Source organism: Plectropomus leopardus, chromosome 17 (genome assembly GCF_008729295.1).
Source record: "Plectropomus leopardus isolate mb chromosome 17, YSFRI_Pleo_2.0, whole genome shotgun sequence".
In the NCBI taxonomy this organism is placed as follows: domain Eukaryota; kingdom Metazoa; phylum Chordata; class Actinopteri; order Perciformes; family Serranidae; genus Plectropomus; species Plectropomus leopardus.
Genome location: NC_056479.1, coordinates 14790330 through 14815336, shown reverse-complemented (window position 1 = coordinate 14815336; position 25007 = coordinate 14790330). Strand labels below are relative to the sequence as shown.

The 25007-nt window shown below is 39.5% G+C and overlaps 5 protein-coding genes across 6 annotated transcripts; 2 read left to right on the top strand and 3 right to left on the bottom strand.

The window, feature by feature from the left end:
- Window positions 1–252: 252 nt before the first annotated feature.
- On the bottom strand, window positions 253–4569 carry asf1ba (anti-silencing function 1Ba histone chaperone). The gene is made up of 4 exons (XM_042504643.1): window positions 4215–4569; window positions 3158–3273; window positions 1956–2132; window positions 253–991 (listed from the first exon to the last, which is right to left on the bottom strand). Exons 1-4 carry the CDS (start codon window positions 4321–4323, stop codon window positions 800–802), a joined length of 594 nt encoding a protein of 197 aa, XP_042360577.1. The 5' UTR covers window positions 4324–4569; the 3' UTR covers window positions 253–799.
- Window positions 4570–6397: 1828 nt separating this feature from the next.
- crb3a (crumbs homolog 3a) lies at window positions 6398–10989 on the top strand. 2 transcript variants are annotated; one of them, XM_042504647.1, is made up of 5 exons: window positions 6398–6645; window positions 6842–6921; window positions 7947–8145; window positions 9862–9908; window positions 10005–10989. In XM_042504647.1, exons 3-5 carry the CDS (start codon window positions 8067–8069, stop codon window positions 10212–10214), a joined length of 336 nt encoding a protein of 111 aa, XP_042360581.1. In that variant the 5' UTR covers window positions 6398–6645; window positions 6842–6921; window positions 7947–8066; the 3' UTR covers window positions 10215–10989. The 2 variants fall into 2 exon arrangements, with proteins under 2 accessions (XP_042360581.1, XP_042360580.1); XM_042504646.1 differs by lacking the exon at window positions 6398–6645 and having other exon boundaries at window positions 6749–6921.
- Window positions 10990–12042: 1053 nt separating this feature from the next.
- tubb4bl (tubulin, beta 4B class IVb-like) lies at window positions 12043–14958 on the bottom strand. The gene is given in 5 exon segments (XM_042504628.1): window positions 12043–12430; window positions 12432–13432; window positions 13545–13655; window positions 13832–13940; window positions 14791–14958. Coding segments are annotated over 5 exon segments (1386 nt in total). The 5' UTR covers window positions 14848–14958; the 3' UTR covers window positions 12043–12322.
- A 2367-nt stretch (window positions 14959–17325) lies between these two features.
- LOC121956425 (zinc-binding protein A33) lies at window positions 17326–22585 on the top strand. The gene is made up of 6 exons (XM_042504627.1): window positions 17326–17928; window positions 18947–19042; window positions 19141–19371; window positions 19481–19503; window positions 19610–19728; window positions 20513–22585. Exons 1-6 carry the CDS (start codon window positions 17533–17535, stop codon window positions 21049–21051), a joined length of 1404 nt encoding a protein of 467 aa, XP_042360561.1. The 5' UTR covers window positions 17326–17532; the 3' UTR covers window positions 21052–22585.
- A 501-nt stretch (window positions 22586–23086) lies between these two features.
- Window positions 23087–24043, bottom strand: LOC121956233 (G-protein coupled receptor 183-like). The gene has a single exon (XM_042504364.1). The coding sequence runs from the start codon at window positions 24041–24043 to the stop codon at window positions 23087–23089; it is 957 nt and encodes a 318-aa protein (XP_042360298.1).
- Between the last annotated feature and the right edge of the window lie 964 nt (window positions 24044–25007).

The following is a 25007-nucleotide window of genomic DNA, read 5'->3' as shown; positions in this document are numbered from 1 at the left end:
ACAAAATTGCACAAATCTTCAAAACCTTTCAAAGATTTTCTACAAATTCCATGACTTTTACAGGCCTGAAAAATCTGATTATAAAATTCTATGACTTTTCCAGGTTTTTCATGACCGCAGGAACCCTGGAATTAAACTAAGAAAAAATGAAGACAAAATAAAATTAGGAGGAACATCACATTATCAAACAGAAATCCATACGCCAATATGTAACAAATACAATGTTATTTTATTTGGAAAACAAAGTTGCAAATAAACAAACAAACAAACAAACATGGAGAAGTGATGAAATGCATCAAAAACTTAAAATCGAAGTGGGAAAAGGTTTAAGTGCAAAGGAATTTGAACACAAATATAAATGCAGATTATCAAAGTCCTGTACAGCAACATGTAACAATTTATTTACCTATTGCTTCAGTGCTGAAATCCTCATAAATGGGTACAAATGCACCAACAAAATGAAGGTGAATCACACATCAGCTTTCTGTGGTGTTTCAGTTCAGCTGTGTCAATTCATGGGTACCCTTTCCCTTCCATGAGTTTAACTACTTCGATATTGCTTTTAACATCATAGCAAGAAACTCCCCACCTCTAAGTGATGATTATACCGGTAAGATGTTCATAATCTTCCTTGGAGCAAACACTCATCTTAAGCCCAAGATGAGAGTTTGTATTTGACAAGCTTCTGGTAAATAAGGGCAGCTGTAAGGCAAAGATGTCTGTACATCCACACAAGAATGTCCACAGGCAATCTCCAAAAATAAGGTCTCGCGCTGAGAGTTAATCTTTGGGGCCGCCTCTATAAGCAGTCCATTGAGTTATCCGGTAGTATACCTAAGGGTGGGGCCTTGCCTGGGAGACAGGATGGCGGGAGCATGGAGTTTGACGTGGGATCCACATTTTCAGAGTCTTCCATTCGTTCTGCACAGCCTTCCCAGTTTATATGAAACCTGGTTACCCGTGGGTTTGATGCCAGAATATTTCTCTGGAGCTGAAAATTGAAGACAGACATATAGATGAATTCTTTGTACAGGTATTTCCATTAACTCTGAATTTAAATGTGGTTTCTAAGTTTATTTGATATGAGACTTTGGACAATACAATCATTATCTGAACTCATCAGCAAGAGTACAGTAATTACAAGTCTTCATACACAATTTACAACCTAAATGGAAACACTGACAGCATTTTTCCACAAAAGACTGATACATTTCCTATTAGTTGCAGATATTTGCTGATATCCAGATAGCAATGCATCCTATTTTGTTTGGCATCTCGACTCAGTTCAAGAAAATGTGAACCCTGTAGATAAGAGTGGTACAAAGGTGCCAAATGGTATTCTTCCAGCAACGAGTAATCAGTTATAAAGCCTACATAATCTACAACTTTGCACTTGTTATCACAAAATATTTTCTTTCGCACATGTGAGTGAAACCTTACAAAGATAACCCTTTGTCACAGTGGCTGATTATTGAAGTTACTACCAGAATCAAGAGCATTGGTTATAGAGTAGTAACATTTCTACTTCATTAATTATATAACTGAGGGATTTTGATAGGATTATTAGTCATTTATACAGGATCAGACAATCTGTTTCAAAGTGCAGGCTCACAAAAAAGAAAAGCTACAATTCTGCAAAGTATTAGTGCCCCATGCTGCAAAATGACCCTCCTCCTTGGTATTTTTTATAGTTAATACAAAAAAAAGATGTTCTTAGGCTTCTACAGTTGAGTGAGTAGTGGATTAGGTCCTTAGTCTAATGTTTGTATGGGGTATTTTTCTGGCTTGATTTTTCAATTAGAAAAAAAACTTCAAAACTCTTCTTCAATCAGACAGAACACCACACATTCAATCTCATGAAATAGCATAATCCAAATTATTATTTAAAACCAGTGAAATAAGCATGAAGCAGTCACACTGGAAACAGAGCACAGATTATTTAGAAATCAACCAACCTGTGTGTAGTCTGGTTTGATCGGTGGATTTTCACGTAGCTCGGGTTCTGTGTATTCATTGTTCACATAGTAACCGATGCGAATGAACTCCTGGCCGCGGTATGTGCAGGTAATTAGCACAACAGTCACACCAACAGCATCACTTTCAGGAATCAATCCAGTGTTTGGGGCATCGGCCTGTTCAAGAGAAACACAACAACAAAATAGGCAAAAAATATAGAGCAATATTTTGTCTACTCGCATTTTAGAAATTTAAACTGTCTACTTGTCAAATGGGGACTATGGCATCAGAGCTGTGATACGATTAATAAAAATCTCTCGGTATCAGGGACAGGCTTGTAAATATTGAGTCACATTTTTTTTGATCAATTGTCTGTAAGTGGATTATAACATGGGTCATTTAATGGGCTTTATTACTGATCCTGTATCACAAAAGATTTGGAAGACTTGAGACTTGAACAATACTTGACATGATCCTGCAGACCAAGTACAACAAGAGGCTGCTGGAGCCATTATGTGTTACTAATAAATAATTAAAAATCAAATAATGATGTATCAGCCAATATTAATTTTCTTTACACAAAACTCAACATAAACATTTTTCATAAGCTTTACAGTTGTAACAGCTGCAACCAAGCCAAGTACTATGCAGGACATTGTGCTTGAGAAATAAACTTGTTATTACTCTATGATCGACAAACTATAGAATATATGCCAATGTATCCGCAGTGAGCTAATATTATATATATATATATATATATATATACACACACACACACACACACATATATATATACATATATATATATACTGTATATCAGTCTGACTGTACACATTATCTCATCCAATTTTATTGCTGGAAAAAACTACTCACAGTGTGACACGATTTATAGCAACTGTGAGGTTGCATTATTAACACATGACCAGATGAACAAGTGGTGAAAATGAGACATGTAGAATAGTTTCTGTTGTTTCAAAGATGTAAAGTGTTTGTCCCTAATTCCTGATCTTTCAAACTGATCTGTGAACAATTAGAAAATTATGTAGTGGAGAAGAAGAGCTGTCCAAAATTCTAAATGCAAGAGAATTACCGATTTAAAAGGTGTACTGGTATATAACATGTTGTTACTGGTCCTAGTATATATTATATAGCTAAATCAACACAAGGCAATGCTTAAGTTTTTTGTCTCAACCAAACACACCTGAAACACAAACATATGTCTCCCAGCAGGTACTGGACCGACCAAGACTGAGTCGAGGATTTGGTCATACTCTTCACTCTCTGCTGAGCCAACGTAGATGATCTTCCATTCAAGGTCTATAAAAACACACACAAAAAAAAGAAAATAAGGCTATGCTCCACTGTAAACCCCAACGTTATAGTAGTGTGTAGTGAATATAGTGTAGAGGCAATTAGTTCACTAACTGGTTGCGTGACAAACAGAAAAATTGCCAATTAATATTGATAACTGATTGATAATCATATTTGTGACTTATCTAGTAAAAACGACTACACACAACCTGGATAAATATTGTCTAATACGACCAATTAGTAAATGTTTCCTTGTTTTCACAGTTAATAACCATTTTTTATGTGAATTTGCTTTCAGTTTCCCAAGCTTGATCTACATAAATGTGTCTTAAATGCAGTCATATCTCCAAAGATAGATCAAAAAGTCAATGTATTACCCGTATGGAAGTGTTGTGTCTTGACAATACCCATTACAGGCTTAAATGATAACACTCCTCATGCTTCTATGATCAAAAGAGAACATTGCATAATTGTTTGTACACCATAATCCGTGTAAATATCCAGTATATTGAAGCACTAAACTAGCCAAAACTGACACCCATTTTTGGACTACGTGCTGTAAAAGTACATTAAAGTTGACACACTGAACTCTGCTGTGTGCATATTTACAGCCTATTAATGTTAATAAGTCAGCGATTGTTATACTTACAGTGCAACCCATGAAAAATACTTTTTGAGGAGTAACAAATACTTGGACTACCACGAAAGGAATGAGATGGATATACTTTAAGCTGCATTAATGTGATTCTAAACAGTCTGCAATGGCATATTTAGCTCCGGATCTGACCTGAATATGTGTCCACCACAGGGGACCGAGCTGTGTAAGCTAAAATTAGCTAATGTGGCTAACCTAGCGTTAGCTGATAGCAATCTATTAACGGGACTAGAAGCAGGCTGAGTCTATGGCCTCAGATAAACAACGACAGCTTTTTAGCGAGGGTACCTACCTTCGGGAAGGTCCTCCATACACTCAAACGTTATTTCAAACTGAAAAGGATTTCCAAATGGACTCGGGTTATCTAGGACTGCTACATTCAGCACCTGTACCTTCGCCATTGTTGCCGGGGCGCTAAAAACGGTTAACTAAAAACAAACCAGATTCCTGGGGATTGCTTTAAAAGCAACACTAACGTACAACAACACGAACTGTTTACAGACTCAACAGTAATAATTGATAAACACGTTTGATTTCACAAATTTTAAGCCTTATTTGTGCAAATAAATAAACACTTATCACTCAATTACTATCAAGTATGACTCGCTATTAATAAATTTGAGGATAAATGTGCTACTCTCCCGCCGCTTTCACCGTCGTACTATGATGGCGAAAATATGACCCGCCCTACTCTACGTCTGATTGGCTACTACTCTTTGCTTTCGTTTGTTGGATTGGTCAGGTTCAGAGTCGTGACATAGGATTGGTTAGAAGGATGTCAGGGTAAGTCAATCAGAGGCAGACTAGGGCGGGTCATACCTTTGCGATCCTAGGAAAAAAACCTCATTACCCGGGCTACACCGCGCCTACGGCAAGCAAGAGGTGCGAATACGTGTAAGGAAAGGCGAATGGTCTCAAATGCCCCTTGTAACACGGGCTCACCAAAAAAAAAAAAAAAAAAAAAAAGCACCTGGCCTACATTAATGACTGCAATTATTATAACTAGATACTACTACTACTACTACTACTACTACTACTACTACTAATAATAATAATAATATAATAATAATGATAATAATAATAATGAAGAAGAAGAATTATTATGCTTATTATTATTGTTATAAAATAAAATCAAAATTCCTGGCAGACCAAAGAGCTTTATAAAGTGGATGGCTCTTTATAACGTGATACAAACCTGTTATCTATCACCTCTCATGTAGGTCCATATGTTACAGGTATTTTGCCACTGTGTTGGTAACAGTCAAACATATTTATCGTGGGTTGGGAGGTACAGTAAATAAACTTTGTGGTGTCCCAACCTAGGTAGTATGGACAACAGGCATATTTCTCAATAAAGGTCAATCGATAAAATACAACACACAACATTGAAAATTCTCAATTAAAAAATTCTCTGCTGAACTAAAATTGATGTGTATATTCATGGTTTATGGATTTATTGCAAGACAACTACTCCATTGTCAGGCACATGTCATTGAGCATGTGATGTTTCCACACCCTGTGTAAACCACCTACCTGATGTCATAGTATATGGGACAAATATGGGCGTCCTCTAATAAAATATCCATATTGCTCAAAGCAACAGAGAGGACAGCTGTAGCCTATGTAGGGAAAAGAATGACAAACAGACTTACAATAATGTAATGTTTCTACATGGATAATGGTCAATATAGACATAATAAGACAGAGACCTTCAAGTTGCTCATAGCTTTTTCTCAATTTAAACAGTTAAAACTTCTCATGTGTGTCAGGTCTAATTTGCAAGGGTGAAGGTTTGTTGTTTCTTTCCTTTTCCTTTTTAAGGAGACAAATGCAGACGTTATGCCCCACAAAATATATACCTATGGGTATTTGCAATTAAATAGCATTTCTGTGTTTTAATTGAATGAATCTTCATCAAACTTGGCGACAACCAACAAATATTCTATGATATTTACTGAATATAACACAATTTAACTTTTTAATTTAACTTTTTTTGTACTTTTTTGACAAGTCTACTCACACAATCACTCAGAATACAGTGTCACTAATATACAGTTTATAAAATAGATAAATAGATAAATGATATGGCATTTCCCCAGACTGACTCCCTGTTGTCCCATATGAGTAATTTTCCACAGCAGTTCTCTGCTCTTTAAAAAACGCCTCAGTGCTCTCACACACTGTCTCAATGAAAACTATCTGAGCACCACAGATTAGGCCTGACGCTGCCTACATTTTCTTTGCCCCTCTGAGTCTGCGGAGGGGAGATTAGGTGAGGATTAGAGCCCACTGGACCAGCTGGCCGCCGAATTCATCCTTAAAATATCTCAGGAATGTTGATATCCTTTCTCATGTTGGGTAACATGAAACCTGATGGAGGCGCTATTTCATGGCACCGCCAGCAGACAGGTTGCTAGGTAAGAGCTGGGGAGGGAGTACACAGTTAAACATTGTACTCAAACAGCAGGTTGGAGAGACAGAGAGCATAATGACAAAAAGTTCAGTTTAAAACAAGTATCAGAGGGTGAGGAGGCATAATGTGACACGGATGTGCTCAAAGTTATCTTTTAGATAATATAGGCTAGTGTATTTTCAGGATTTTTTTTTTAAAAAATTGCAACAGGAGGCATCGGGTCTGCTCTGCTTCAGTAAACTGCGTTTTTCCTCGACTTTATACAAAGGAGTGTCTGTCCGCGCTGCTGCAGGTGGATAACTGCGCGCAGGTAATGTAACACGAAACTCAACCATGTGACCAATGGCGATTTGAAGAGTAGACGAAAAGAAAAAAACTGCTTTACATAAACTGGCGGTGCAGAGGAGGATGTAGTCCGCTTCGGGATCCTTTCATGTAAGCACAGTCTGTGTCTCCAGATGTTACCTTTTCATTGAAGCATTTGTTGCGGTTTCATTTTTATCAAGGTGAGGCGGAAGAGGGGAATCAACCTGCTGCTCGATGTTTCCCGTTTTGCTTCGATCACCTGAAAACAGCAGGATCAGTGGTATGTATCTAAAGCAGCTTGTGGGAAATTAACTTTAAAACATATTGTTAGAGATGGAAGAACCATAAGATGCTTTACTTAAGTAAAAGTAGGCCTACTAATATCCTACCGCCGTCTGAAAAATACTGTTACAAGAAAAAGTCGTGCATTGAAAATGGAATTCAAGTAAAATTACGTAAATATGACAGTTACATGTAATTACAATTTTAACAATAAAAGTATGCAATGAAGAAAAAAAACACACCTAAAAATATTATATTATATATATAATATATATATTTTAAACACCTAAAAGTAATTTAAAAATAAAAATACAAAAAACACACTGAACCTCAAAATTATATGAAAAAGAAAAAAAGCACGCAAAACCTCAAAAACTGACAAGAAAAAAAGGTTAAAAAAACCTCAACATTTTATTGTTATTATTAATATAATAATAATAGAAAAAACACCCCCTAAGACTCAATAAAAAATACATAGAAAAAGACTGAAATGTTTATGAAAATCAATGGCGATTGACAAAACATCATATTTTTTAAACCCTCCTTATGTTTTTATGCAAAACCTTAATTTGTTAAGTAAGTAAAGCTGTCAGATAAATGTAGTGAGGTAAAATGTATAATATTTCCCTCTGTCATGTGGTAGAGTAAAAGTAAAAAGTAGCATGAAAAGGAAAAACTCAAGTAAAATACAAGTACCTGAAATTCAAACTTAAGTACAGCACTTGAGTAAATGTACTTAGTTACATTCCAGCACTGCATATTGTCTTCTTTAGTAGTAGTAAACATAATAATTTAGTTGCAGGTCAAGGACGGTTGAACATTAAAGCTGGATTCAGTGTGTAATGCTATTAATAGCCTTTCTATTATTTTCCTGTGGTGCGAGCAGGTTTAATGGTGATTCAACATCAGGCTGAATGTGACTCAGTGGTTACATGGTGTCCTTGACTCAGATTAAAGGAGTCTACAAGAGTGACAAAAAAAATGACGTTTGTCTATTCATCACAAACAATAATGTGTCTTCAGCTGTTCAAGATGAGCGATAAAACCACACTGTGAGTGCTGAACATAAAGACATGGACCCAAGTTGACGTTGTCGGAGTCCCAGTCTGCCCTCACTTGGCCCCTGCTGGTCACGGGGAGAAGATGGCAGTGTGTCCGGATGTGCCTGGAGTTGTGGTCGGGAGTGTTTCGCTGCTAGTGCTGAGCAGTAACCCTGTGTGGGGTGAGTCAGTAACCATTGGTACATCCTCCCACACAAATAAGACATCCTTATGACCGCACCTACACACACACACACACGCCATTATTGTATTCTGCAATGACAAATAAACAAAAAAAAAGATATGGGTCATTCCAGAGCTGAACCATGCACAGACTTGTCAGCAAGTTGTAAGAACATTGGACTAAGGATTAAGAAACACACTCTGCCATGCCTGACATAAGTGCATTTACATCTGTTTTTTTATCTTATCAATAATTACACATACAAAAGAATTTCACAGTACATTGGGTTTTGTCTTTTGAGCATGGCTGCCCCCTCCTGCAATCCCCACTTCTTGTTATCAAGTTGCACTTATGTCCTTGCAAAGTTTACTATTTGCCCCGGTGAATGATTGACTCAGCAAATGGCGGGGGAGGGTTTAAGTCTCCAAAACAAAACCTTAATTTGATGTGATTTTTAGTTCTGTTGTGATGTTTAACACAAACAACAAACAATAGATTAAAGTTTTTTTTTGTCTTCATATCTCAAACATGTTTGACTCAGCTGACTATATACTGTAGCTGCTGTACACTCTGCATTCCTGAACTTCTTCTCCTCTGCTGGTCAAGTAGTTACAATGTAGTTTCGTGATGTCACTGAGTGATCACATGGCTGCTCATGGATGAAATGGCTGGGAACAGCAACAGGCTGGCAGAATATCTGGCAAAGTATGCTGCGTTTTTTATTTGATGAGTGTGTGCATAAAGCTAAAGCAACTTCTGCAGTGCTTTTGTTTCCTCTTTTTTTTCCACTTACGTAAAATGTTTCCACGGTATAAAAAAATAAGAAATTAAACTCTGATGTGAATTATGGCTGCAACTAATGATTATTTTCATTGGTGGTTAATTTAAAGATTATTTCCTTGCTTAATCAGTTAGTCATTTGGTCAATAAAACTTCAGACAATGGTTAAAAAATGTCAATCAATGTCTCTTAAAGCCCAAGATAACAAATGCCTTGTTTTGTTTAAAGAGTTTCAGTTTGCTGTCAAAGAGGAGTAAAGAAAAATATAAAAATACTTTGAAATATGTCTCTTTTTCTATCGTATCTGGATCTATCGGGCTTTGTTTTATGTTTGTGTTCTGTTGAAAAAAAAACATACAGTGACAAACTGTTCAGAAATACCGACTACCAGTGCTGGAAGGGTTACTTTTTAAAAGTATTCTCCTACAGATTACTGAATGCATGCCCAAAAATGTAATTGGTCACATATTCTATTCTATTACTCAAATTAAGTAACATATTCTAAATACTTTGGATTACGTGTGGAATACTTTGTCTGGTTCTTATATTTCCATGCCAAAAACACATTCCTGACGGTGTCCTGGCTGTGTGTCTCCTCTGCGCTTGTCGTTCGGTGGGTGCACAGGATATGTACGAACTTTTACACATTTTATTTATAAATCTGTTCATGGGGAATGTGTGCCTTATATGAATTTTAAAGCAAATAAAACTAAAACAAAGGAAGTATCCCTTCAAGTAATCTTTTTTTTTTTAAGACAGCAAATGTGTTTTGGATACCAGCAATTTGATAAACTATCTTTTTATTTAATGGGCTTCCCCAATAGGTTACTAGCAGTTAGGGTGCACATACTCAATTGAATGTTCATAGGTAACTGGTGACAATTAGCATGAAAAGAGTTTGCCTTGTTTTTGACAATTTTTGCTCTTTTCACAGGGAATTATACATTACCTGCAAGTGAGAACCGTTCTAACAACAGTACCGTGAGTCAGAAATCTTCATCTTGACTACTAAATGACATAAAAAGTATCCATTGTTACTGATTGATTTATTACTGCTCTGTATTTTTACATTTGCAGGGTCCAAACATTGCCGCTATCGTGGCCCCGACGGTCACGCTGGGTGTTCTGGCCATAGTGTTGGCTGTGCTCGGCTGGCTCCTCTGCGTGGTGAAAAAGAGGAGACAGACAGAAGGGACGTATAGACCCAGCGCTGAGGAACAGTCTGGTGCACGTGGCGTTGCAGCACCAGATGCACTAAAGTTACCAAAGGAGGAAAGACTCATTTGAGACTTTTCACTTTTACAAAATCCTGCAAGGACACTGTGACACCGTGACGAGGCTCTCCGCATGAGCTTATCAGTGAAAGAGACGTCTCTCCAGGTTTGAGAGAGGACGGGTTGCCAAGTTTGCGGCACCCTAACAAGATGGATTTACTTCCTGCTTTCATTTCAACCTGCACTGAATGGTTCCTGCATGGCACCACGAAGGAAGGCACCTGGATGTATGAATGCGGCTGATTTCAAGAACAATTGAACATTTCAAGGAGGTTTTGGACGTTTTTTCTGCACAAATGAAACAAGAGGTTCAGTATTTTATCACCACTAATACCTTTAGTTTAGACAGGTTTTTATCATTTCAGTTGCCTAAATGTAATATTTAATGATGTACCTTAATTTCATTCATTCTAATATGAAATACTGTCACTAAGAAAATCAACTCCAATCTTTTACCTCAAACTCTTTTCTTTTGCTTTTCGTTGAGTCCACTGCATTTTAAATCGAGTCAGATATTTTTATTACTGTTCAAAAACTCACTTTTAGAGAGGCCCTTAAAAATTAGGTAATAAGAATGATTCTGGGGAAAAGCAAATGATTGTTTACACTTTAATTTAAAGTCACATTATTTAAAGTTTTTCATTTCATCAGATCAACCATGCAGTACACAATGCATCGTAATCAAGAATATATGTTTTACAGTGTTGCATGTTTATTTAAGCTTTTGTCAAATAAATAAATTGTTTGTAAAATAGTTGAATAATTAAACTTTACAAAGCTTTTCAGCAGTTTAAAGCCTCTCCGAGGATGACTGTCCTGTTCTAATGTATGAGTTTTCTGAAAACTACATTATGTTTCTAATGTAATGATTATTCTCACTATTCAATCCCAGTCAAAATAATATCTGGGGGATGAAATTGTAAATGTGACAAATCTATAAAAAGATCTAAGCAACACTGGGAAATGTAAACAAGCCCATACCTTTGCATGCCGAGTCTTTGGGTGATAAAACAGCTTCGCAGATAAGGCAGTCAGAGTGAAAAGTTCAGCTCCTGCAACAACCTGTCAGACTGTACCTGAGAAACACTGAAGCTATTGTTAGTCTATGATGTAATGAAAAATTGTAGAGTCAAATCTTTTATATACAGGTATTTTTTTATAATTTGGTAGAGGAAATGTGGTCAAAATAGTTTAATAATGATGTATACACCACACACACATACTCTATGTTGTTCTTAATGGTTCCAGAATGCAAATAAATTCAGTCGTTTTTACTGAAGGTCATTTCAATATTTCAGGGGACACATATGAAAGGGGAGGTTTTGGAGTCTTCTAAGAAGATTTTAAGTGTCAAATACTTAGTTCATGCTTTCTAGTTATTTTAATGCAGCAGTTTTTGCCTTTTCTGTGTCAATTTAGAGTGTAAACACCTGTAATTATGTAAAAATCCTCTACTACTTCATTGTTTCTCTTGGGGCAAAATGCATGTTCTTAATATTAAGGGGGTCATAAAAAAAGACATATATGAAAATCTGAGTAGATTTTTGTCCCTTCCAGACACAGATTATATTGGACTAACTCAGACTAAAAAGACAGCAAGACCATTTTAATATTCACTAGAAGATAAGAAAGCTTGGTTTCTTACTGACTACAAATGTCATTGTTTTCATCATATTTTTATCATGCTTTTGTTTACAGGCCGTATTTAGAGTTCATCTGCCAAACCAATATATGATTTTTTCCCCCCTTGTTTAGATTAAATGCCATACAAAAAAAGAGATGTATCAGTCACTCACATGAGGTGCCGTCATGTAAGATCACACAATAATCGAATCAATAAAAACTCAAGAGGCAGTAAAAGTGGCCTTTTAATTCGATTTTATTCACCCTACAATTTCAAGGCTTCACAGTTAAAATCACTTGCTTTTGAATTCCGCAAGGCAATGAGAGGACAAATGTAAGGGTAATTCAGTGCATTTACAACATACAAAAACCAAAAAGCTTTACTAGCATCAGTACACATCGATGTCTAACACTAGAGCAACAGTGATCTAGATGGTGACAGTTTGTCAGTGTGGTGGGTCATTCAAGTCATGATGGAGGGGGGTGAAATGGATGGAGTCAGGGGATGAGTGTGTTGGAATGAGGTTTGGCAGCTGGGTAGGTGGAGATTTTAGGCGACTTCTTCCTCTCCCTCTTCCTCAAACTCGCCCTCCTCGGCGGTGGCGTCCTGGTACTGCTGGTACTCGGACACCAGGTCGTTCATGTTGCTCTCAGCCTCAGTGAACTCCATCTCATCCATGCCCTCACCAGTGTACCAGTGGAGGAAAGCCTTACGGCGGAACATGGCGGTGAACTGCTCGGAGATGCGCTTGAACAGCTCCTGGATGGCCGTGCTGTTGCCGATGAAAGTGGCAGCCATTTTGAGGCCGCGGGGTGGGATGTCGCAGACGGCCGTCTTCACATTATTCGGGATCCATTCGACGAAGTAGCTGCTATTCTTGTTCTGCACATTCAACATCTGCTCATCCACCTCCTTCATGGACATGCGGCCCCTGAACACGGCAGCCACGGTGAGGTACCGGCCGTGACGTGGGTCGCAGGCCGCCATCATGTTCTTGGCATCGAACATCTGCTGGGTGAGCTCGGGCACGGACAGGGCGCGGTACTGCTGGCTGCCCCTGCTGGTGAGGGGGGCAAAGCCCGGCATAAAGAAGTGCAGACGGGGGAAGGGCACCATGTTGACAGCTAGTTTACGGAGGTCAGCGTTGAGCTGGCCAGGGAAACGCAGACATGTGGTCACTCCGCTCATAGTGGCGGACACCAAGTGGTTGAGATCTCCGTAGGTGGGCGTGGTGAGTTTAAGTGTGCGGAAGCAGATATCATACAGGGCTTCATTGTCAATGCAGTAGGTCTCGTCTGTGTTCTCCACCAGCTGGTGGACAGACAGAGTGGCGTTGTAGGGCTCCACCACGGTGTCAGACACTTTGGGAGAAGGCACCACGCTGAAGGTGTTCATGATGCGGTCAGGGTACTCCTCGCGGATCTTGCTGATGAGCAGGGTGCCCATGCCAGAGCCAGTGCCGCCACCCAGGGAGTGAGTAAGCTGGAAGCCCTGGAGGCAATCGCAGCTCTCAGCCTCTTTCCTCACCACATCCAGGACGGAGTCTACAAGTTCGGCTCCCTCAGTGTAGTGGCCTTTGGCCCAGTTGTTTCCGGCTCCGCTCTGACCTGCAGTCAAACGTTTCACAGTTCACTGGTGTAGCAAACGGGCTGCAGCAAGAATCAGCACATATAATTGGATGTGATAGGTGGGTAGATTGTCACTAAATTCTCAGCTTACCAAAGACAAAGTTGTCGGGTCTGAAGATCTGTCCAAAGGGACCAGACCTGACCGAGTCCATCGTACCAGGCTCCAGATCCACCAGGATGGCACGGGGAACATACTTTCCACCTGGTACCAGATTAAGAAAACATTATTCCCAGTAAATCTTACAAGCATGTCGAGCATGATAAAATGCAGACATGTATGGAAATCATTTTGCATAGCAGGAGAGCTGGATAGGTGCAGGAAGAAAACATATTGTTCACTTTGACCTGCTGTGCTTTACAGCTGAATCTGTAACTTACCTGTGGCCTCATTATAGTAGACGCTGATTCTGTCTAGCTGCAGATCGCTGTCTCCATGATAGGTACCAGTGGGATCAATGCCGTGCTCATCACTGATCACCTCCCAGAACTGAGAAAAAAGGGCGTGGAAGGAGAGGAGGGAGAGCCAGATATACATTTAGATTTTTAAAAAATGATACAATAATTTAAACTGCTCAAAACAGGTAACAGCATCCACCTCGGTTTCCTAAAAAAGCTACTTCATAGGATGCTATTTTTAAGGATGCAAAGCTGCAATGACTGTTTAATTATCTAATTGCAAGTCAAAGGAGCAGTCTAATAGTCTGAAATGCAGGCTGTCTCGGGTAATCGAGCAGATGGCAATAATCTGATAAGTAACAGTGTCTTTGATGAGAACACACTGTACAATTGAGGTCATCAAGCTTAAAGCTTCTAAATATGCAGTCCTGCAAAAGTTAACATCACAAACTAACAGTGATTTGGTGTAAAATCAGACATTTTCTTACTGGAATTGGATTGAAAGGTATTGGCAAAAATAGGTCATATAGGTGGAGGAGAAGGGGGAGGGGAGGCTGCTACCACACCAACAGCAAGGATTCATTACTACTATAGTGAATCCTGCAAATAATTGCATGCAGCACTCGACAAAAAGCTAGAAAATTCAAATGTCAATTTTACATGCAAATATTCAAGAAAAATATTGTTTTTGTTATTTGTTTCTGTTGCATAAATTACCGCGATTTAATCCGTGCCCGAAAGTACGCCCAATGTAAGCCGTGCAGAGATTATAAATTAGCAAATCGTCGATGCTTTTTAATTTTTATTCACTGCACGACGTTTTAGTCGAGAGACACCGCCTTGGGTTCATTCTAGAGGATTCTCGGAGGATAGATTAGGTGCAGACTCCCCTCGCCTCCACAATGACACACCAAACAGGGAAAAGAAAAGCAGAAAAATACCTTGGCTCCGATCTGGTTTCCGCACTGACCGGCTTGCAAATGCACAATTTCGCGCATTTTGGACAGATGGTTGCAAGGATGATGATATACTTAAGAGAGATGGGAGTCTGAATAACGGAGATTCACAGGATGATGACTCCTGCGGTGGATCGTCCGGGATTTTGTTGCACCGCCTCTGAGACCGTCTACTGGGCTGAATCGGTGGTGCAACTTGACGTCATCGCCATGGCAACCAAAGACCGGAGGAGAAAGGGAGGGACCGAGACTCGTGGAAATGGCGGATAGGGCGCGAGGAGCTGCATCAGTCATCAATAAGGATTCTCATTATTCTCACGAACCGAGTGCACTCACACACCCCACCGCGCGCACACATCCTTGTTATAGCTACACACTATGATAAGTCATCAAGGTTATTGATGTGCAGTTTTAACAGTGTATCTCCTTGTAAGGCATGAGTTCATTATTGTGACGTTTAACACACAATATCAACAAACCATGACTTGAAATGACAAGGGCAGTAACGTATAAAGTGTATCCACTTGTGTTCTTGATATTTATATAAAAGTATCAACTTTTATGTTATCCCATGGTAGCTGTTATGAATGTTTTGATGCCATGAGGTCTGCACATTCACATGGGAAAAATTAGAGAAAAAAATCCCCAGGATGTGCAAATTATGTAGGGCCAAAAGGCTGAAGGTTTGACTCTCTGTTTGCCCATTTCTTTTCATTAAAGGTGTGCTTTAATGCCTTTAAAATCCTTTTAATTTCAGTAGACTGTTTTTAACAATCGCAATGTGACAAAGAAAAAAAATGTTAACCTGTAGGCCTACTTATGAGGCAAATATAGGTTGGCCATATGCTTCCAATGTCAGTGATGGAGGTCAAAATCCAAGGCCTCATTTTGTGTAAAAATTTTTTCCAAAGTTTACCTGACACTAACGCCATGTTCACGCTGGATTCACCCCAAATTCATGTCAGCGGCAGAATGGCCGCTTAATGGTTGCAAAGCACGTCGATTCTCCATGGAGCATCAGCTGCTTGCTTTCAGCATGCATGTTGAGCAATCAGACTGTTCACATCGGATGTGCTGTGGCCCCAAGCTTGATGGCAGGCTCACTATCTGCAGCAATAGTTTTGGCCCCCAGTCTATTTTTTCTGTAAGCGAATCTGACAGAAAAACACCACCACATGAACACCATAAATGCTATATTAGATATGATACGTGTGATCTAATCATGCTAAATGGTAAAATATTCATTCAGTGTTTCCACAATCCGTGTCAGTTATGTCTAAACAAAGGCGGAGAGTGAGAGTAGACAGAGACAGACAGGCGCACACAAATGCAGAGACACAAAAGCAAGCAGGGACAGAGGGACAGAGACTTTCCATGTGATTAGAATGGACCAGAGAAGGATCGCTGCTGACCAGAGCAGAGATATGCACTCCTGGTGTGAACGGCAAGGCAACTGCTGACAGGTGGCAGTGCTACAAATAACATATCAGGGCACTTCTGGATCCAGTGTGAATCCAGTGTCAGCTGTACGAGTTAGACAAATCAAGCAGATCTTGCAAAGTTACAGGCTATTCAGTACAAAATGTATTGTTTTTGACACAGTTTCTCCACTGCAGCTCATCAGGGAAACTCACATTGTGTTTTGAGACACCCTTTCACAATGGTGATATTGTCTTTTAAGTCCTCCAGCAAGTTTTCAGAGTTAAAGTTAATTGGTTTTTGATATTCTGATTTCAACTTATTGAACTGAAAGCTGCATTTAATCCACGTCACCACTGCCTGAACCGTAGGTCATGGTTGTGCTGCTGCTGTGGTACTGCCTGATGCCCACTACTACTGCTACTATTACTCATACTTATACTATTATTATACACTTATGATTAGTAATGTTATGCACATTTACTGTCACATATTTATATGTGCATACTTTCATATGCTACAATTATTATTCACATTTTTTATTATAATTGTTATATTATTGATAATAAGTTGTTGCTGTGCATCTTTATCTCTCTTTCTGTCCTATGTAGAACATAAGAACAGTAGAACATAACATAAACAATAAGTTTTAATAGGTGACTTGTTGGTTAGTCTTTCTGAGTGCTCTGAGCTGGTTTAGCCAGTCTGGGTCAAAACTCACTGGGTTAAAGACAAAAAACACACTGTGAACACAGCTGTGCAACAATGGCACATTCATTAAATTCACTGATGTATGAAAATAGTTGCAGTATGCTGTTTTTAAATGACTGTCCCCTGTTTACATGGACAATTGCTAACTACAGCATGAATAAATAAGTAGGTTAAATATGTTTGCTTGTGTGCTGACTTTGGCTGTAAACATGGATTTCAACACTGAAAGATTCTCCTTCATATCCTGAATGATGACATTCCAAACACGCAGTCACCAACCAGTTTTAAGCTATCCAACAATGAGCCAATAGGGCTTTATTTCCTGTTTCCCAGCACGGCTACATACAGTGTTGTTACACTGTGCTGCATGAAATGAGTTACTCCCACAGAAGTCATGCACAGGAAAACCAAGAGCACTTGCTACTTCATGGCAAGAACAATAGAGAGGCTGTTAGTGTGCTCTGAGGCTTTCTGGAGACGAGTTTAACTCGGAAAGCTAAATTATTGCTGACAGAGGAATTATTAAGGACGTAAACCCTAGGACATACTCTATATAACTATTAACTGTGCATTTACTGTATTGCACATGAAAAGCTCATGATCATGTCTCTGCCAGAGGAGGATCTCACATGTCCAATATGCTGTGACATCTTTACGGACCCGGTTTTGCTGTCATGTAGCCACAGCTTCTGCAGGAGCTGTCTGAAACGCTGCTGGGAAACAGGGATACGTGAGTGTCCAGTATGCAGGAAGAAAGCCTCCAAGGCCAGTCCTCCCACCAATTTGGCTCTGAAAAATGTCTGTGAAGCTCTTGTGGAGGCCAGGAGGAGTTCATTGGTGGTGGAGGAGAAGATGAACTGTAATCAGCATGGGGAGAAGTTAAAACTTTTCTGTCTGGTTGACAAACAGCCTATCTGCGTCGTGTGTCAGTCCTCCAAACTGCACAAGAATCATGACTGCTCGCCTATAGAAGAAGCAGTGCTGGACTGCAAGGTAAGTAAATACATAATAAATACATGTGCTTTCCAACTAAATTGTAAAAGCAACCTGCAACACAGACTGCTGTTTTTGTCAACGCAAATTAAAGGTTTGGACTCAAGTCACATGACTTAGACTCAAGTCAGATTCCAGTTACACATTTGATGACTTTAGACTTGACTTGACAGACAAAAAAACAACAAAAAAACCCAACCTGCACTCGACTTAACTTTAACATCAACGACCCATGACTTCACCTGGACTTCAGTTTTTTGACTTGAAAATACTTAATACTTTCCCCAATCCTAAAGGTTGGAGCCTAATAAATTAAAATGTGTGCAACACATCAAATAATTTCTCCAGATTTGCTATATCAACTAATGTTAAGGCTATTCACTTAACACTTGATTTGACACTTAACTCCCCACGTAGTATGAACCAATCTCATGGCGTCGAATCAAGTTACAGGTGAGAACCATGAACCATTACATTACTGAGGACCAGGTGGAAAAAAATGATACCAAAGATGATTTTCTTTGCATAGAAAAACTATGCAGTGGTCAATGAAAAAGAAATTGCCGTATGCAAAACGTGGGGGTTGAAAATAACAGACGGAGATGCAACAGTTTCCAAATTTGTTCAACATCTGAGGTTGCTCATGATTTTTGTAAATTTATTTTTTATTGCTCTGTTGTTAAAATGGCATTACATTCGGTGAGGGGCACATACTGACTTGTTCAAGACTCAAAACTCAGTTTAGGACTTTGGGACTTGGGACTTGTCATACCTGACTTGAGACTTGACTGCAAAGACCTGAAACTTACCTGAGATTTGCAAAACAATCATTTGGTTCCGCCTCTGGACTAAAGTATTCAAGGTAACACCTAAAGGTAGAATGCTGTCCCACAAGTCTGTCCTGATTGTGACCTTTCACTGATGAATCTAGACTTCAAATATTCAAAGCACTTTACATACTGAATGTTTTATTACACAATTTGATCTCCGCTGACCAAGATCTGCTTGATTTTTTAAGGATGAACTTGCTGTATCTCTCAAGAACCTTCAAGATAAAGTGGACAGCCTCAAAAGAATTCACACGACCTCTGCAGACATATTCAAGTACATTAAGGTAACCTGTAATGAGACAGATGTTTTAAATTGAAACAAAAAAAGAAAGAAAAGAAAATGTCGTTCAAATAAACCAAAATTTTCTATAATTTCTCACAGACTCAGTCATTGGAAACGCAAAAAATGATCAAGAGCCAGTTTGAGCAGCTCCATCAGATCCTCCGCCAAGAACAGTCAGCCAGAATAGCAGCAGTGAAGAAAGAAGAAGAAGAAAAGATTGCAGGAATGAAGGACAGGATTAAAGAGCTTTCAGCAGAAGTGCTGTCGATCGCAGAGACCATCTCAGTCATACAAGAGCAGCTGAAGGAAGAGGATATGGTCTTATTGAAGGTCTGTATACGTATGTCACGTATAATTACTTTTAATAATGACTTTTAATTAATTTTTAATCATTGTGTCCCAAAACCTCCCACCTTGACCATGATTTTTTATTTTCCAGAATTTCAAAGACACACAGGATAGGTAGGTTAAAAAGGATTATGGATTTTCACTTTTTTTTTTTTTTTTTTTACTATTTCTTCTTTTGAATATAATCACACTGTAAGATGTTGATCTGTTTTCATCACAGAGAAAAAAACACAGTGCTTGGTTCAGACAACATGTCTGGGTTTCTGATCGATGTGACAGTGCATCTCTGCAATCTTCAGTATAATGTCTGGGAGAAAATGCTGGACCATATTGACTACAGTAAGTACACAGACTAAATGTTATTTTCTTCAGGTTCTGAGAAGAATTGTACAACAAAATGCTTTAGCCAACCCAATCACCAGAGAAAAGTTTGGCATTGTACTTGTATGCAAACTACAGATACAGATACAGTTGTATACACATACGACTTCAGTTGTTTTACATATTTCAACCACAGTGGCTAACTTGTGGTTACATTTAGGCACAAAAACCACCTGGTTCTGATTAGGATAAGATCTTGTTAGGCTTAAAAAACACAGTTCGATGGCACAATCCCGGCCGGAGAAGCTGTGTTTTCAGTAACAAAACATCAGCTTTTCATGACACTATCCGGGAAGGAGAAGCAGTGCTGTCTCATAGGAGATTTTCCTGGCACAATCCTGGCAAGAAAAGCAGCAATGCCTTTGCCAACCAACCGTTTGTGGTTGCACTTGTGTGATAGGAAAAGCAGCAATGCTTTTTGTTGCACTAGCCCCGCTTAAAACGCAGTGATGTCTCAGTGAAAAAACACCAAATTTTATGGCACAATTCCATTGGAACAAACAACATGGTTTTGTTGAAAAACACTCACATTTAGTTGCTAAAAAAGTGCTGCTAACGCAGTGGTGACAACCATCCCCTCCTCCTCCAAGTTACAATGTCAGCTTATATAACATGTAACTTTAAAAATGTGGATATTATATATTTGAAATGTGGTGTGCAGAAACACCCAATGCTGACATTTTCTTCTGGTGACTGGACTGGTTTAACACACAAATCTCTTTACTAATATCCTGTCTTTTAGTCCCTGTGACTTTGGACCCAAACACAGCGCACCCCTGCCTCATCCTGTCTGACGACCTCACTTCCCTCCACTACTCAAAACAGCACAGCTGTTGTCCTGACAACCCAGAGCGCTTTCATATCAGTGCTGAAGTTGTAGGCATGACCGCGCTGGGTTCAGGAAGCCACCATTGGGTCGTGGAAACAGGAAGTAATCAGGACTGGCTGCTGGGCGTGGCCTCTTTGTCTGTACCACGGAACTCTGAAATCTCTGCTCGGCCTGAGAATGGCTTCTGGACTTTGTGTTTCCGGGACGGAGAGTTCAGGGCAATGACCTCTCCACCCACACCACTGACAGTTACAAAAGTGCCAAAAAAAGTCAAAGTGTTGCTGAATTACAACAAAGGGACGGTGTCTTTCTTTGATGCTGCTGGTGAAACACCCATTTATTCATTCACAGACACGTTCACAGAAACTTTACTTCCATATTTTTATACACAGAGCAGTCATCCATTGAGAATATTACCTGAGAAGGTACTTGTCACCATGTTACGTCAATAAGTGGATGAAGGTTTTACTAATTATGCAAGAAATATGATCACAGCCCTGTTTTGATGGATGACATCAATGTCAAAAAGTTAAAAGTTAGGATTATTGGAATGACCAGCTGTAATGGTAATTTCTCTCACATATTTTGTGCAAAGTATGATTCATTCAAGTCATTTAACAGCTTCAAAAACTCCTACACTTAAATGTCTGTATGAAAAATATGGAAATACAAGCTTAGCATAGCATAAAGACTGGAAACAGGAGCAAGCAGTGATCCTGGCATCCTCGCCTTCCAACACCCATAAAGACCAGCATTTAAAACCTTCAGAAATAGCCAGGCTAGATGTTTCCCCCTATTTCCAGTCTTTGTGCTAAGCTAACTGGCAGCTGACTCCAGCTACCTTTACTGGAAGAAAGAATCAATATGGTTCAAAGTTTCTGTATGTAACATTCAGTAATACTGCAGCAAACCATTAGCTATGAATATATATAGTGGAGTAATGCCTTATTGAGCAGAGAATGAAGTCATGCTACCTCTGTTTTTGTTGTAATCTGAGCTTCTCTGTTGTTTGTTGTGGTAGATCTGCTGTGTGTGCTTGTTAATGCATGAACGTACCCCACTGGCTAGCTCTTTGTCGCTGCTTTGCACTTATCCAGCAGGTGTCTGATATCAGGGTAGTGTCATTGCAGAAGTGTTGTGCCCACCCTCAGGTTTCCCTCTGCTTAAATCTGAAAGCTCTTTTGGTACTGTTGCCATTATTTAGGGCTGTTTAAGGAGTTAGCACAGCTAGCTGCTAGCCACAAGCTCTACCACCTCCAGGTTGGGAACCACATCCAGACAACTGTGCTGAATGTCACATAGAGCCCCTTTCACCATTCTTGGTAGTGTAAGTGGCCAAAAATGACATGTAAATGATATTTGAGTAAAGTTGATCTTGAGTTAAATTGGCATATAATTTGGGGATGATTGCTAAATTGCAAATATAATATAAATCTTCATTGTTGTTTGTGGTTGAAGAGGGGAGTGCACAATTGCATGTGATGAAAATGATTAGATAAATATCAAGTTTCATAGATGGGTGTTAGTGTGCTGCAAGCCCTTTTGTAATTTTGCATTTTCTTTATTTGCCTGAGACTTAAATCAAAATCACTGATATCCAAATCACTACTGTAAAAAGAATCCTCTTTTGATAATGACCATTTTATGTTGCATGCAGATGAGGGAGGTATTTTTGACCCATTCAGCACCATGCACTTTAAGAAATACACACCTCACTCACACGGGTCAGGCCTATGTCACATTATGAGACACATGGAGGGATTAGACACACTTTTGTTTATTGTTCTCTTGTGCACACATGATGGCGCCAAAGTCAAACAAATATTTTTGAAGGATTTCATAACAGTGGAGAGTGCAATGAACACAAAAACCTCATGCTGCTTTTTGGAATTATACATCTGGAAAATGATCAGTTTATGAAAGATAAAATAAAAACTCTGACTTTCCACTTATTGACTCTGTATTGATGGTTTGTTTTGTTTTGTCAGGATTGCTTTCCCTCACTACATACAAATTTATTTAATAAAACATACATTTGGAAATAAATAAAATGAAGCAGAATCTAAATCAATCATAAATGTACAGCTGTATTGTACTCATTGTCCTCAGCTCCTTCTCTCACAGCTCTTCTTCAGGGACAAATGTTTAACCCTTTGAAAGCTGAATTGACATCACTTTTCTTGTGCTGCATTCAGACACCTTTTACAAATGTTTAAATCTGTGAACCCTGAGCAAATTGGTTAGATATCTTTCAAAAATATGGGAATAAGGCAATGAGCAGGTTTGTAAGAAATTTTCCATAAATTACAAGAAATTACTATATTTAGAAAATTATTTTTAAAAGGCTAGAGGAAAAAAATATTAGTTCTGAAGTTGCTCTTTGCTTTCTTCCCATGTTTTAAAGATAAATCAAGCCAATTGCCTCAGGTTTCAAAGGGTTAACTGAGCCATCATAGGGTTCAATATGTACATTAGATCTTCTTAAACCTAAGCAGGTGTTTGTTTTGCAGGTGAGGGGGTGTTGTTCTCTGCAGAGGCACAGGGGCAGCACTTTTTAACGCAGGCGTCTGGGAGGAAAGGCACCTTCTCCAGACGAGACAGATAGACAAGCGGTTGGATGGTGCTGCTGATGTTGAGAAAAGCGAAGCCAATGGGCTGCACGTAGCAGCGAAACACATCAGGGGAGTAGTGATCCTCAAAAGGGAACAGTGCAACAGGTGGCAGGTAGTTAAACACAATGATACAGAGGATGGAGAGCACCATCTTGAAGGCCTTCTTCTTCATGGGGTGCATCTCGTCTTTCCCTGCGCTGCGGGACTTCTTCAGGGCCCACAGGATGCTCACATTGCACACAACCATCCAGGTAAATGCTGCCAGGATCTCACCAGTAAACACCTTCTCAAAGTTTGGGAGCCCTCCTATGACCTTGGCTGCAGAGTAGGCGAAGGTGAGGCAGAACACCAGCAATGTGAGGCTTAACCTGTACTTGATATGTTTAAGCTGCCCAAACTTCACTGGAAAGAGCACGGCCACAAAGCGATCGAGGCAGATGCAGGAGAGAAACAAGGGACCGCTCGTGTCTTTTACACCAAAGGAGAATTTCAGGGCGGACCACACCTCTTTGCTCTGCCAGTGGTAAAGGTTAAGGAAGCTGAGAGGGGTCATGGCACTGAAGTAGGCATCCATAGAAGCCAGGCAGCCCAAGAATATGTCCGAAGTGGTGGGTTCTTTGCGATTGCGGATGAGGATTGCGATGACAAGTAAGTTGGCCGGGATTCCCACGATTACGTTGATGCTCTGCAGGGCCAGGTCAAAGAGAATGCCCTCTACCTGATAATCGCACCCATCAAACACGCTGAAGGGTTTGGCTGTGGCGTTGATGTCAGCCGTGGAATTGAGTGGAAGAGCGGTCGAGTTGAGTGGTGATGATACATTTCTTTCCATGATTCTGCAAATGCAAAAGAATAAGAAACGGGATTCTGATGGGAGAGGAGTACAAATTAATGAGAGCCAACCCCATTGCCACAAAAGTGCTTGTTTCTGCAAAGCATGATACATTTGCACAAAGATTTGCATTGCATTTGCAAAGATCATGTATTGGCTGAAAACAAACAGTTTTTCCGGAAAAGGAAAAGCAGGCATGTCTCAATAAACCCCCCCAACTTCTTTTCATGCCACTATCCTGGCAGAAAACACACATACCGTATGTTTCTGTAAAAGTAACTGCTTTTCATGGCACTAAACTCGTAGATGGGTCGCTGCAAAACACCCACATTTGGAGCCTAAAGAGCCAACTGGAACACACAGATGGGTCGCTACAAACACCCACATCTTGAGCCTAAAACGCTGACGGAAACACTCTGGTGGGTTGTTGCAAAACACTCATGTTTGGAGCCTAAAAAGCCAAGTAAAACACATGATGGGTCACTGGAAAACACCCACCTTTGCAGCCTTGAAAGCTGATAGAAACACAGCAATGTTTTGTGAACAAACAACAGCGTTTGGAGCCTATAAAAACCAATGAAAACAAAGCAATGACTCGTTAAAACATTGGTCAAACAGTGGTCTACAGCTTCCAGCCGTCTAGTCCAGGTGGCACCTCCACCATCCTCTCCACCTCATAATGACAAAGTCAGCTAATATACCACTTCAGTTTAGAGACATGGATTTGATAAGTATGAAATGTGCATATCTAATTATATTTGTGGTTTGCAGAGAGGTGTCAATGCCAACATTTTCTTTTAACAACTGGGCTGTGAAATAGCACTCACTTACTGAATACACTCACTTGATACAATTTCCCATTAAAGCCAGGTTCTCATAAGGGGACTCATGCTTCATCTTGTTTTCTAGCGCAGCACAAATGATTCAGTATTTGTCATGTCAAACAAACTATTGTTCATTAGAA

Coding starts and splice junctions, on each gene's coding strand:
- asf1ba (XM_042504643.1), bottom strand. CDS start 4,323: ATGGCGAAGGTACAGGTGCTGAATGTAGCAGTCCTAGATAACCCGAGT. Junction 3,274..4,214: donor TATGGAGGACCTTCCCGAAG/GTAGGTACCCTC, acceptor GTGTTTTTATAG/ACCTTGAATGGAAGATCATC. Junction 992..1,955: donor TCAAACCAGACTACACACAG/GTTGGTTGATTT, acceptor TTCAATTTTCAG/CTCCAGAGAAATATTCTGGC.
- LOC121956425 (XM_042504627.1), top strand. CDS start 17,533: ATGATCATGTCTCTGCCAGAGGAGGATCTCACATGTCCAATATGCTGT. Junction 19,043..19,140: donor ACATATTCAAGTACATTAAG/GTAACCTGTAAT, acceptor AATTTCTCACAG/ACTCAGTCATTGGAAACGCA. Junction 19,729..20,512: donor GCTGGACCATATTGACTACA/GTAAGTACACAG, acceptor CCTGTCTTTTAG/TCCCTGTGACTTTGGACCCA.
- crb3a (XM_042504647.1), top strand. CDS start 8,067: ATGGCAGTGTGTCCGGATGTGCCTGGAGTTGTGGTCGGGAGTGTTTCG. Junction 8,146..9,861: donor GAGCAGTAACCCTGTGTGGG/GTGAGTCAGTAA, acceptor CTCTTTTCACAG/GGAATTATACATTACCTGCA. Junction 9,909..10,004: donor ACCGTTCTAACAACAGTACC/GTGAGTCAGAAA, acceptor TTACATTTGCAG/GGTCCAAACATTGCCGCTAT.
- LOC121956233 (XM_042504364.1), bottom strand. CDS start 24,043: ATGGAAAGAAATGTATCATCACCACTCAACTCGACCGCTCTTCCACTC.